This window comes from Rutilus rutilus, assembly GCF_951802725.1.
Source record: "Rutilus rutilus genome assembly, chromosome: 8".
Classification (NCBI taxonomy): domain Eukaryota; kingdom Metazoa; phylum Chordata; class Actinopteri; order Cypriniformes; family Leuciscidae; genus Rutilus; species Rutilus rutilus.
Genome location: NC_140222.1, coordinates 42,987,296 through 43,001,851, shown reverse-complemented (window position 1 = coordinate 43,001,851; position 14,556 = coordinate 42,987,296). Strand labels below are relative to the sequence as shown.

At 38.9% G+C, this 14,556-nt stretch overlaps 1 protein-coding gene across 4 annotated transcripts in view; it reads left to right on the top strand.

Annotated features, from left to right (window-relative positions):
• The window catches only part of kcnh1b (potassium voltage-gated channel, subfamily H (eag-related), member 1b), a 74,261-nt gene that overhangs the window by 35,855 nt on the left and 23,850 nt on the right, over positions 1–14,556 (top strand). For all 4 annotated transcript variants that reach the window (XM_084416561.1, XM_084416563.1, XM_084416562.1 and 1 more), the window contains exons 8-10: positions 3,155–3,354; positions 3,649–3,901; positions 6,803–6,999. In XM_084416561.1, coding sequence (XP_084272687.1) covers positions 3,155–3,354; positions 3,649–3,901; positions 6,803–6,999 — 650 coding nt within the window. The remainder of the gene's footprint in view (positions 1–3,154; positions 3,355–3,648; positions 3,902–6,802; positions 7,000–14,556) is intronic.

Sequence of the window (14,556 nt, the reverse complement as noted above, 5' to 3'; positions counted from 1 at the left end):
TGTGACAATCATAGGAATTCATTAACATACACATGATAACATGATACATGTTGCAAATATGAAGTTTACGAAGCATCTGTGAATCTGGAGGAGAGGTTCATTACTCAGAATTTACACTTTTAAATTATATATCTTACAATATATAAGATATTATTTTGTTATTGTAATAGGATATGAATCCAAGCAATATGTAAGGTTATAGTAGCAAGATTTGACATTGCATAGCAACTGTAAACAACTAAAATGTTGTGTCCCCTTAATAACAACTTCATAACAATCTCATTTTGACTCAGTATTTTTACTTTATGTTCGTCCATGCCGCTCTCTTTACATGCGACAGTAAAGCAGTCTTTCCCGCTGATAGCAATGCAAATATAACTCGATAAGTATAAACTGAACAGTATAGACACCCATCACGGATAATAAATCAGCTATCCACTGCCTGAAATCCCACCGGGATATTTCCCCTTCACCAGATCCGTATCATGGTTATCGTTCTGCACATGCAAATCTGGGATTGATTAATGTGCCCTCTGGGGAGCGGGAGCCTCGGAGGGCGACAGAGGGTGACGGGCGGGTGGAAAGCGCTGACCGGGAATCGCCAATTGCCTGAAATGTAACTGATCCAATAAAGCAGGGCTGTAAAGTAGCCGTAATGCTGATGGAGCGAGACGAGAGGACTCAAAAACTGTGTTTGTCTGCAGTGACGATATTCAAGAACGACATGTCATGGCCATTAAGACCAGTTGTGAGAAGCAGGCGAAGGCTAACCATTTTTTCTGTTGTTGTTGTACTGAATAACACCGTCTGTCGCGAGCCAGTGGTTCTACGTAGATGATTCCCTCTAAAATTAAGGCTTTTGTGTAAATCTTTTCCAGCACATGTGCATTGCTCCATCGGGGAGATTGTACACGCATACAGCTGGACATGCTGAGGCTGATCATTTCACTTGGTTTAGAGCCACTTCAATCAGGACTGTGATCAATACTGTTGCCTAAATGACATACTAATGGACCTGAAGAAGACATCAGCAGCTGTAGCAGTGGAGATCCTTACTGTCAGAGGTTCAGTGGGTTGCAGAGCAAGCAAGTGTCTGGTTTCTGAGGTTACAACCTTGCTGTGTGTCCTTGACCAGGACGTGCTTGATGTCAACTGCCTACATAGACGATATTACAACCTGAGTGGCAGATTTGAGATGTTCTTAATGAATGGGCATTCATGGATATCACACACTCCACAAGAGAACACACTTCAGTTTGCACATCATAATTGACCTATCGTAAGCCCCACCCCCCTTAGTTACTGTTGCTATCTCAGACAAACAAACGGAGTTGATAAGATGTTTTTGATAAATTTTGGACACAGAAGGACAACCTCTCTAAAACTAATGATCTTTGCAACGGATGTGAATCGATCAAAGCTAACTTTAACTGGACAATAACTTTATTCTAGAGCTGCTGTAAAGCCAAAACTCTGTTACTTTAATTTCCTATTATCAATGTAAAGCTGCTTTGAAACAGTCCATGGGCCCTATCTTGCACCCAGCGCAATTGACTTTGTACACCGACGCATGTATCATTCCTATTCTGCACCCGACGCACAGCGGACTTTTCCCTCCACAGACGCACGTCGATAAACTAGGAAATAAACGTGCGCTCCCGGGGGCGGTTCAGCGAAAAGAGGAGGCGTGTTCCGGCGCAAACGTTCCCTGGTGCTATTTTGCAGTTTCAGAAAACAATTCCGCCACAGACCAGGACAAACCTAGTCTAAAGTCAGTGCGTTATTCAGATGCTATTTTAAAGGCGCATGCTTGGCCATAATGTAGCGTGTGCACAATGCGCATACACTTTGCTTCTCTCATCTACACAGATGCAGCAGTTTTCATTTTTGCAAACCATACATAATTAGGAAGGAAAAAAACGGAGCAATTCCAAGAGGGTCCTCACACCATCGGTGCTCGGGCCCTAAATATTCCACACGAGGGAAATCATTGTGGTGTCCATGAAGATGTGAAAAAATAGGCATAAATCTAGCTTACACATGTACCCAAATGATTATACGCCTGTTTAACCGAAGCTAATTTGGGTGTGTTTCTCCATCCCCAATGTCACTTCTCTGTGTTTTACGGCCCTGACGAGAACGTCGGTCTCCTCGGCTGTGAACCGCTCCTGGCGTGCGCCTGGCAAATCCGCCGTTATAATAGCAATCCGCTATAGAACAAGCGCGCCTGCTCTTAAAGGGAATGTGAGATGACGCTCTGATTGGTTTATTTCACGTTACGCCCAAACCACACCTATGAGTAATGAAGCTACTTCAGACCAACACATTTTAGATTTGCGTCGGGCGCAAGAGTCATTTATCCCACCGGTATAATAGCAGCAGCGCCCGAGACCCGCCCACAAAGTTACTTGCGGTTTGTGCTTGATACTTGCGTTTCAGATCGTTAAAATAGGGCCTCATATTGTTAAAAGCGCTATATTAATGAAGATGACTTGACTTGACTTGACTCTCATCGAGAAGCATTCATGTGCTCCTTACAAATTTACGCCATGAACTTTGTGTAGCTTCTTGTCCTTTAATGAATGTACAACTTACAACTGTCTTTTTATTCTGACCTCTAAAAATGTACATATTTCATAACATGGTGCTATTCAGGGTTATCTTGCAATTTAGGGAAATGTGCAGAGATGAAGCAATACAACATAACGATTAACACAACAGAGGAAAACTGAAGGCTTGAATTGTGAATACACAATTAACAGAACAGGGAACAGGTGACACTAATCAGGCAACTAATGAGTGACCAGAACTAAGGCAAAACAGAGACATTGCTGTAGAATACTTTTGTGTCACCACTTACTGAGAGGGATGTTTATTATTATATGTTTATACACCATAAATGCATTATATCAAATTACTAATTTTAAATGTTATCACATATGACGCCTAATATAAAGTGGGATTTTGTGTGGTAATGTAAAAAAACAGATAACCAAATGTACTCAATAGATTTTGAGACACAGACGTAAACTCCAATTGAATAGTTTGAATCTGACAAACTACTCAAACTAAAGAGCTCCTACCAAACCACTTTATTTGTAGCTCTCTCTTTGTTACTTCAGAGCCAGGTTAACCCAGTGTCTCTTTCTTTCAGCTCTCCTCTATGCCACCATCTTTGGTAATGTAACCACCATCTTCCAGCAAATGTATGCCAACACCAACCGCTACCACGAGATGTTGAACAGCGTGAGAGACTTCCTGAAGCTCTACCAGGTTCCCAAGGGCCTCAGTGAGCGGGTCATGGACTATATCGTCTCCACATGGTCCATGTCCAGAGGAATTGACACTGATAAGGTACTTGGCGCAGAGTCTCGCAGACAGAAGATCTCGATCTATATCCAGGGAGCTTATTTTCTTCATTCATTTTTAAAGTCATTTCTTCTGTCTTTGCCATAACATCCGTAGCATGTGTGAATAATGTCCCTCTAATAGATCACAGTCTAGCTTAGGTGTTACGTAAGGCTTTGAACAGCTTCTCAAAATCTCATGAATTATTAGTGAAAGGCTTGGACAACCTCCAGTTTTTGTTTTAGCATAACTCTAAGCAAAGGATGTGTATTTGATTGTGTTCGTGGTTTTTCTCGGCAGGTGTTGCAGATTTGCCCCAAAGACATGCGAGCAGACATCTGCGTTCATCTCAACCGGAAGGTGTTCAAAGAACATCCGGCTTTCCGTCTGGCCAGCGACGGCTGTTTGCGAGCCCTTGCCATGGAGTTTCAGACCATCCACTGCGCCCCGGGCGACCTCATCTACCACGCCGGCGAGAGCGTCGACAGCCTCTGCTTTGTGGTGTCAGGGTCTTTGGAGGTCATCCAGGACGATGAAGTCGTTGCTATTTTGGGTGAGTATAAGATTTCTCACCCAAATTAAGCAGATTCATTCTGTGTTTTCCACTTGTTTCTTGCCAATTTTGGTCAGTGTTGTGTGGTTTAGCACTGTTTCATTCCTCTGTTTCATACGGTTCCTAACTATATCAAACTGGGGTGCGTTTCCCATCCAACACTGTAACTCACTGCTTCACTACTAGTACAATGCATCGTTGAAGAAATCAACTAGCTCGTCACGACTGTTTCCCGAAACAGTCGCAAAGTGGTCATTCAACCACGCTGGTTAATGGTGACACACAGGTGTTGGAGGAATAACTACTTTTAATGAATCTGTTTGAGATCGAATTAATGCGAGATTGTTTGCTATAAATTACGGAAATGGCATCTGACGACTAATTCTCATTTTGCTTTATTTCCAGATTCAATCATAGGCTCGTTCTTATGTACTAGAGCACGTTCACACATTCACACTCTTCAATAACGGTGCATTAAATATCTTGACAAACTAAAAAACGTAAATGATATTTGTATTAATTCGAAATAAAATATATAAATTGTACTGAATGTCGGCTTGCTTATTTTGCTCAAGATGAGGATTTATTGAGTCCACGTCATGCAAACTAAAAACTCTGCTTCTAACCACAGGTCGAGAGCTGTCGCTCCAAACACACAACTTTGCGATGCTGTTCGCGAATGTTAATTTGAACTATGTTTTCGTGAAACAGCGACTCGTTGAACTATACTGATAACAACAGAACTTGCGACCATAGTTGGTTAACGATGCTTTTGGGAAACGCACCCCAGATTGTGACATGTGAAAGGTCAAATGCAAGTAATTTCAACATTTCTACCCTGTAAAAAGTGGTGACTTACAATTGTAAGCTTAAAGAGCTATTTCTACCTGATTAAACCAATAAAATGTATTTATATATTTGGTATAAATGAATGTATTTAGGTCTATTCAGTTATGTTAAGGGATATTATTGGCTAAATTTAGATTTTTAGGTTACCAATTTTTGTCAGTGTAACCAGTGTCACCACTTTCAGATAATAATGTTTAGTTGTAGATTGTATCACAAAAATATTTTGGACCCTGTTTAAGCTTAACACTTTACCGATCTTAATATTTGTAAATGGGGTCTCGATGTCAGATATATATATATATTGGAAATAGAACCACATTTAACAGTGGTCCAAATTGCTGCCAACACAAAATCTTATCCAACAAATGTTTTGCTGTTTACATGCATGCAACAAGACCCAATCTGGTGTGCGTTAATCGTACAACAATGTAACTCGCTGATTAACTACCATAGTACAATGCACTGTAACCAACTAGTCAGAACTGTAGTAAAATAGTCGCACCTCTGTCGTTTGAACCACATTGATTCAACAATGCACAACAATTCGATGAAAAGGCCCATTCTAAAAACTAGACAATGCAAGAAAACTGTGTTTTTCATGAGATTTTAAATGACATGTTTTTCCATTACATGTGCACAAGGCTTGCACATTAAGTTAGCTGTCAGAATGCATTAAAGGTGTTAACATGCAGAACGAAATCAGGGTAATGGGCAAAGATCAACATGTGATGAGTTTTGCACAAGTGTTTTGCAATAAAACAACACAATTATACATTGTACTAACAATTATTTTTACGTGAGTACATAGTAGTTAAAGAACTGTTTTTTGAAGTGTGACTTAAATTTCAGCACATGAATTAATTGATGAGACGTTATTGATCAGATACAACATGGTTTTAGCTAAAAAAAAATTAAGTTATGACTGTTTTTACAAGCTCACATTCTACCGGGTCAAAACTGACCCAGGAATGCAAAAGGCATTTAGTCAATTTTTGAATGGGTTAGGAAGATTAAATAAGGTACAAACAATAATAATAGCAATGCATGCCTAACCAAATGCCTCTCATAAGCTTAAGGCAGCATGAGAAGCTCTCTGCACAGCAGAGAAAGATCTGGTGTCCAGTTTTAGGCTGAGATAAATATTTGCACTGCAGCCCGTGCGGGACAGGTCTCTAGCAGAGTGTGTCGTTTCACTGGAGGTGTAAATCTGTCATTGCAGGGTTAGAAACAAAGCAGAGTCGTCTGTGGGGATGAGATCTGCTCTAGTGTGAAGCGCTGTGTGAATGTATTTTAAAGAGTTAAAGATTGTAAATTTTGTATGAAAGCACAGTGGAAGCCTTGTCACAAATTACATTTGAGCTACAGATATCGAGCAATCTATTGTTGTTCTAAAAATACAGGAGAATATAGTTTGAAGAAAGCATTGTAGCCCATTGACTTCCACCAAAAACACTAAGACATTTCTCAAAATAGTCTTACACATTTGGAACAAAATTAGGCATTTCCTTTTTGGAATAAATGATATCCGACATGGTGTGGCACTGGTGGTCGCCACAAGTGTAAACATGATGTTAATCTGTGGTCACGTTAGCAGTATTTCAGGCATAATTTCATGGGCAAAAAAAGTCTGCTGTCTATCATCATTAGTGTAGCGATGTATGAAGCACAACTCACTAAGAAATCATTTTCAAACCAAGCAGTTTTCTGTCGTTCAATACTGCAAATTCACATTGCTTCAACCCTTTGCAAAATCTGCATGGTTTTTGCCTGCTAAAATTCACTGGTATGTGTGTAAATTCACAATGGTAAATGTGACCATACCTTTACTGTTTTACTTTACTGTGGATCTTATTTATATGCATGAATTAATTTAACGTTCCCCTGAAATGACATTCTCAACCTGACCAGTTTTATCCTGAAGTGCATATTGAGTTTCCTGTGATCCATGAAAATGTGCACCTATATACACGAATCCGGGACATTCCCCTGAAAGTATTAGAAAGCCTAATGGAATTCATTTTTCAATGTCCCCCATCTCTTTTTTTCTCTCAGGAAAGGGAGATGTGTTCGGGGATGTGTTCTGGAAAGAGGTGAATTTAGCTCAGGCTTGTGCCAACGTTCGTGCACTGACCTACTGCGATCTTCACATCATCAAGCGGGATGCCTTACAGAAGGTTCTGGAATTCTATGCAGCCTTCGCCGGCCACTTCTCACGCAATCTGGTGTTAACCTACAACCTGAGGAAAAGGGTGAGTGCCTAGACCACTTCACATGAAAAAATAAAAAGTTCCAAATTAGTTCCCCAGAGTTCCAAATGAGTTCCCCAAAGTTCCAAATGAGTTCCCCAGAGTTCCAAATGAGTTCCCCAGAGTTCCAAATGAGTTCCACAGAGTTCCAAATTAGTTCCCCAGAGTTCCAAATTAGTTCCCCTGAGTTCCCCAGAGTTCCAAATGAGTTCCCCAGAGTTCCAAATGAGTTCCCCAGAGTTCCAAATGAGTTCCCCAGAGTTCCAAATGAGTTCCACAGAGTTCCAAATTAGTTCTCCAGAGTTCCAAATGAGTTCCCTAAAGTTCCAAATTTGTTTCTCAAAGTTCCAAAATTAGTTCCCCAGAGTTCCAAATGAGTTCCCCAGAGTTCCAAATTAGTATGACGAGAATTCTCTTGTTAGAGCAGTTTCCCAACCTACTCATTTTGGATGTCACTGTTATTTAACACGCTGAATGGTTCATTAACTGACATTAAAGCAACACCAAAGATTATTCTGTACCTTAAAATAATGTTTCCAAAATGGTTTCAGTGGTTCATCAACTCGTTCAACTGCATTCGCTTCGCGACCCTATATCCGCTATAACCGCACTATGGAAGTTTACCTGTACTTCAATCTGTAGTTCAAATGAGACATAAGAAACTACACATTTGACTTGCTTTACGGCAAGCGTTAAAATAGCAAAAAAAATATTTAGTTTTTCTTCGTTTCTGATGTCGCAATACATCATACTTTCATAAAATCATGCAACATTCTCTACCTTGTCTGTGGATATCGTTCATTCCAAAGCCGGTGCTGGACAAACAGCGCTAAATTATTTACGACAGCGGTAATGGACAATTCCGCTTCCAACCTGTAGGGGGACGGAAGAGGAAAAGTGCTTTGGTGTTGCTTTAACATTAGTAGTGTGCTCTATAAGCATCTTTACACTACAGAGTTAAGGCTGCTCTGTGCCTGCTCAAAATTCATTGTAAAGATGCAATGCTGCATTTAAGTCAGACTAAATTATGCCTATTCTGAACCTCCTCAGCCCCTTGCATCGTTTTAAATGTTATGTAAATGCCTTTATGCCACCTCTACCCAGCTTTAATTAGTCTGTGTAAAGACACCTACAGTGAATGGCCACTTCAGAACCTTACCTTTACCTTTGCGGTATAAATGGTACTTTATTACACTCAGTCACTAGACGCTTTCACACATAAAACTCGGTTAAAAAGAATGCCAGATTTTTTTTTCTGGTAAATACACCATAATGTATGTGGTGTTCCCACAACAAAAGCAATGACTTTCCATCTTTAAGAGACCAATTATACAACAGCACAAACATAATGTTCAATTTACCAACATTTTTTGACTTCTAAATGACTGAAATAAGGTCACATACCAAAGCTAACGTGCCAGATGTAGCACATCTAAATAGACCCTTATATATTTCAACCAAAATCAAAGAATGGACATGTGTGAAATCATTTTGATCAAAACCAGGCCCAAACGAAGTTAATTTCAGGAGTTTGAAACAGCTTGCCAACTCGAACTGAAAAAGTTGGCTCCAGCTGTTAAACACATTTGAACTACCACTGGTCCTAGAACACATCATAGGTGTGTATAATGAGCTCTGAGGCTCCGCCTTCTTTGATGTGGAAATCTTTTCTTTTTTTTCTGTTGAGTCCTTAAGAAGCAAGAAGACACGATAGGGAGCTCAATCCGTTACTCACTGTGTGTGAAGTTTTCTGTCTGTGAACATCTGAAGCGACTGTCCAGAAATGCGCATCTTAGACAGCGTGCAAATACTGAATCGAGCTCTTTCACGTTGGTGAGCATCCTTGTAAACATCGCCAGTAATTTCTTAACAGTTTGAGAAAGAAAACGCATGAGTAACAGTATATTGGATAGGTGCGTTAGCTCTTAAAGTGACAGCAGCCTAATATTCCTGCTATGTCCTTAATATTACTCAAACAACAAAAGACAAAGAAAAATCACTCACTGCTCTTGACTCAATAACTTTTGTAACTTAGGATCATTTATGTTTAATTTCTGTACCTGAGAATTGAGATTTTTCACAGGCATCTACAATTTTGGTGTCAAAAATTGTTTTTGCAAACTGGCTGGTAAACCTTGTAACCAATCAGATCAACGTGTGATCGTCAACGAGTGGACCTCTGAGCTGAGTGAGTGAGTGGAGGCGGGGCTCATTCGCATATTCATAGAACCGCGTATACTAAATGAGGCGAGGGTGTCGAGTTACATTCAAGCTATTTTAAGAAATTATTTGTCAATAGATGTCAATATTTTTATCATTCATCAGCTGGAAAGAATTGTTGTGAAAGAGATTCCAGTGTTATCGTTCCGCTGTGTCATTATCGTTATAGATGTGCTGTGGACTCTGCTATTCTTTTACATACAGAACAATTTTTTTAAAGATATCTTTAGTGTTATTATTATAGTTATCATCCATGTTGTGAATGGCCCTTTTTACCTTGTTCACACAAGCAACATAACGGTAATTTACTGGTAAAGTTTGCCTGACTAATTTCCTGATATCTCTCAAAGGCTCTGAAATGTGCAAGTGACCTAACCTCTTTATTTGAATGAATCTCATTTGAATGAACAAACTCCTGAAGCTTTGTGATGTTTCATCCGTTTAGTTATTATGTTTCCTCTTCCTAGAACGATGTTGACAGCTTTTTTATTAACATCATCACCGGCGCGGCTGAACGCTGCTCTTGTCTTGGAGTTTGTCAGCTGCATTGTGTCCATGTGGAGCCGACGGCACACGGCTTCGTTGAAATTCATGTCTCGTTTCTCAGTGTAAGCACTTTTTACAGTGAAGTGATTATGAAGCCAACTGAGCGGGAAGATCCATACCCTCTCTCCGGCACAATCCCTACAGCGCTCCATCACTCGTGTGGCTGGAGGCACAGTCAGCGGCTCTGACTCGTTTCTCACTCACATTTTCACACAGAAATGAAAACTCAGTTATCATTTACTTCAATAAATATAAGTATTTTTATAGATTTTACACAAAAAAATGAATGTGTTATATATTCCAGCGCTATCTTTTATACTGCGTGTCTTTAGTAATTCCTGACATTTTTTATCGACAAAAGAGGGTTTGCGCAAAATGCTCTTCCGAAGAAATGCAGTTTAACCTTGCGGCGTCCAAAACTGATGACTTAAATTCATTCTTCTGTCACATTAAGCTAAAATATGTGGAAGACTGAATCTATGTAGGACTTTAAACGTTCTGGAATAGCAACAGTAAGCATTAATATGATTTATTATTAACCTTTATTTAACCAGGGAAGGTCAGACATACAAACATACATTACGAAACACACACAATATACATTCTTTTACATTTACAAGCTGTGATAAAAACACTCCCAACTAGTTTTTTTTTTAAATGCAGAGATTGAAATATATGACTTTAATATCAATGACTTTTCTATCATTTACAGTAGAGCAGCAAAAGCTGAACGACCATGAAGAGTTTTCTTTCCAGGGATAAATGATTAATAATGTTTGATCTCGCTTTGGTTCATAAGTCAGAACAAGTTAGAAAATAATAGAATTGGACCTGAAGACATTATAATTATTACATTTAAAAAAGTAAAGGTTTATTATAAATAATGATCATTGTTATTTTTATGTGGGGTTTTTTCCAATGATACAAATGGTATCAAAAAGTCAATTCTGTAACACTTTATTCTGCAGGTCCACTTTAGACATTCTACTAACTAAAATAACATTTTGCAACTACATGTCAACTTATTCTTCTAACTAATGTCTAAAACGGGCCATCGAAATAAAGTGTACCTCAGTTCTGCTGTGAACGGGGAAAGTCGAGTTCATTTGCATTTTTTGCATTTGCAGTTCATCATGAAACAGTGCATTAGATCAGGATCTGAACCCAGCGCTCTGCATTGTACTAAACACACATGACACCACTAGAATGAGTCTGACATTATACTGTGCGTGTGATTTAAGAAAGGCTCTCGGTTCGCTCAGCGTATGAAACCCGAAGCAATCATGGCCTGTGTTCATGTTTCAGTGATTGCAAGGCTATCATCAGAGTAATGGCCTTCTTTGTCCAGGTGAGGTAGTCTCGTAAGCGGCTCTGTGTATCTTCTGCATTACCCAGATCCAGCTTACTGTAAATCTGAAGTGTGTGTGAGTCAGGATGAAGAGAGAGAGAGAGAGAGAGAGAGAGAGAGAGAGAGAGAGAGGGGTAAAGATTAGATGGCCATGATCAAAGTCGCCGTTCAATTTAGTAACGGTCAGAAAATGGCCATGTAGAGTCAAGAGCTGAATTAGAGGAACTCAATGTCACACTGACCTTGGAAGAACAGAAAATAGAAACGTGATACAGAAGTATCTTCATCATCAACCCCCCTCTCTCTCTCTCTCTCTCTCTCTCTCTCTCCTCTCTCTCTCTCTCTCTCTCTCTCTCTCTCTCTCTCTCTCTCTCTCTCTCTCTCTCTCTCTCTCTCTCTCTCTCTCCCTCTCTCTCTGTAAAGAATGCACTAAAGTAACATGATTTAAGGCTTGTCACATGATTCGCATTAAAGGGATAGTTCACGTTGAAATAAAATGTTGGTATGTTTTAGCTTACCTCAAGGGCATCCAAGATGTAGGTGTCTAGTTTCAATTTTGATATTTTTAGGTCAAACCGTTCTTGTCTGTCAGTCATATAATGCAGGTCTATGGTCACTATCTGAAAGAGCATGCACAGAGAAGTCCAAATTAAACAATTCCCCATCGTAAGTACACACTGATGGCCTAAGACACGAAACGAGCGGTTTGTGTGAGAAAACGAACAGTATTTATATCGTTTTTTACCTCTTGTACACATCTGAGGGCGCGCGCGCTTCCTGGTGTGTGACGTGTGCGCGCGTTCTGGCTTAGTCTGCGCAAGCGCCGGAAAGCGCTTGGTTGTGTCAAGAGGTATAAACGATATAAATACTGTTCGTTGGGGCAGTGTGAATAGTCTTAATAAATCACCTGTTGTCAGTGTGTAATGACAGAATTTTCCATTAGGGTGAATTATAACCTTTAACACCAGAGCGTCCTGACAGTGACATGTTGGCCGTCACGGTCAGTGGTATTGAGTGTGTTGTGGGATGGACAGATCCGTCTCCTTCAGCGGAGATCTGTGCGCTGACCAACAGCTGATGATCAAACTGTGTGCTGTTCATCCAGACAAATCGCTCTTGCATTTCATCTTCCTTCAGGCGATACTATCCTGATGTCCCATTTCTCCTTTCTCCTTTTCACAACATATTTCCTTTTATTTCTGCATTAGTTTAAGCAGCCAGACCTTTCACGATCTTCACTGGTATTACTTTTACTTTATTTACACTGTCTGTCTCTCTTGTATCATCAATCTCTAGCGGGTGTGATTTTCTGTATGTGATAATCATAGCTTACATCTGGACAACTTAATGTCTTCGTGATGCATTGCTCTCAGAAGTCCTCGTACCGATGATTTAGATCACGTCCAACCCTGAGGAAAGCATCTAGTCTCTTGTTTGCCCACAGAAACTGCTGAATGATGCAACTGAAACTGTCCATGCGAGTGGCTGCTTGTGAAATATTATATTACAGACGCATGTTCACCTTGTGAAATGATCCTGCTGTTCGGTAAGGTTTGGAAACTATCTCTAGCATGTCATTGTATGATAGTATATGTCCGGGAATTTACTTCACCTTCGTCACATAAAGGTCAAAGAGCTTCACCGTTATTTAGCTGCAACATGGCGAAAAGAGTTCATATTTCATGTTTCTAGCGTTGTCTCCACTTGCCGCGTGATCAGTGTAGTCTGATTCAGGAACAAATGATGCTCAGCTGTTTTTAATGAATTGCTCAAAAGACTCACAAACTCACAAGTGATCATTTTAAATCAGTCAAATATAGACATTTGTTCAGAAACAGAAAACTTGCTTATTTCTGTGCAGTTTACACTGATTTCTAAATGAAACCATAGACATTATCTCCTGATAAATTACATGCAGTGTCCTATATTGTGATCATATGACCTCGTGATGCTACATGTGGATCATAGGTGATAAATTATACTTCTGGTTCATTGATTATCTGCACTGCATCAGTAAACACAGAATATTTGCATGTTACGCAGAGTATCCAAATACCTTTTATTACAACAGTTTTGTTGTAGTAGTGAATAATTTAATTTAGAAATTATAACTATTTAATTACATGAGAAAAAACTCAATAACTGACTTAGATGTGACTTCAGAGCTGAACAGTGATTTCTGAGTTGTTGGAGTAATTCATCTTTGAGACATGCAGTTGTGTCCTCTCACCTCTATGCTGGATTGGCTACATTGGAAACCAATTTTACAGTCCTGTGACTCTATTGATCATCATGAGCAGTAAGTTGTCTCTAGTCACCTTCATTGGAGCGAGTAAATGAAGATGGAAATGTAGAATAGAAATAGATAGAAAACCATTATAAGAACGCTAAATGTGGCTTAATGCATATTAGAATTATTATTATTATGTCGAAATAACGAGATATTATGTCGAAATAACGGCTTATTATGTCGAAATAAGATATTATGTCGAAAAACGACTTATGTCGAAATAACGAGATATTATGTTGAAATAACGACTTATGTGAAATAACGACTTATGTGAAATAATGAGATGTCAAAATAACACGATATTTATGTTGAAATAACGACTTATGTCGAAATAACGACTTATGTGAAATAATGAGATATTATGTCGAAATAACAAGATATTTATGTTGAAATAACAAGATATTTATGTTGAAATAACAAGATATTTATGTTGAAATAACGAGATATTATGTCGAAATAATGACTTATGTCGAAATAACGCGATATGTCGAAATAACAAGATATTTATGTCGAAATAACAAGATATTTATGTCGAAATAACAAGATATTTATGTTGAAATAACGAGATATGTCGAAATAATGACTTATGTGAAATAACGAGATATTATGTCGAAATAACGATATTTATGTCGAAATAAGATATTATGTCGAAATAATGACTTATGTGAAATAACGAGATATTATGTCGAAATAACGATATTTATGTCGAAATAACGACTTATGTCGAAATAACAACTTGTGTCGAAATAACGAGATATGTCGAAATAACAAGATATTTATGTCGAAATAACGAGATATGTCGAAATAACGACTTATGTCGAAATAATGAGATATTATGTCGAAATAATGACTTATGTCGAAATTGTAGGCATGCAGACTTCACTTTCTCACACGTCTAGGAGCATGGAAACAAAAACAGAAGTGCTTATTCTTTCTCCAAACCGCTAATAGCGCCTCTTGAAGTCTAGAAAGGTGGCCGTAGCATTACAGAAAGCCTAGCCATTGCTGTACATTACGAAATAACGAGATATTATGTCGAAATAACGACTTAATATCTCAAAATAACGAGATAAGTTTCTTTTTTCCTTTTTTTTTGCCTTGCGGTTCAGGGCTTCCATAATTATTTGTTCTCTACAAATAAACACAAGCGTGGATG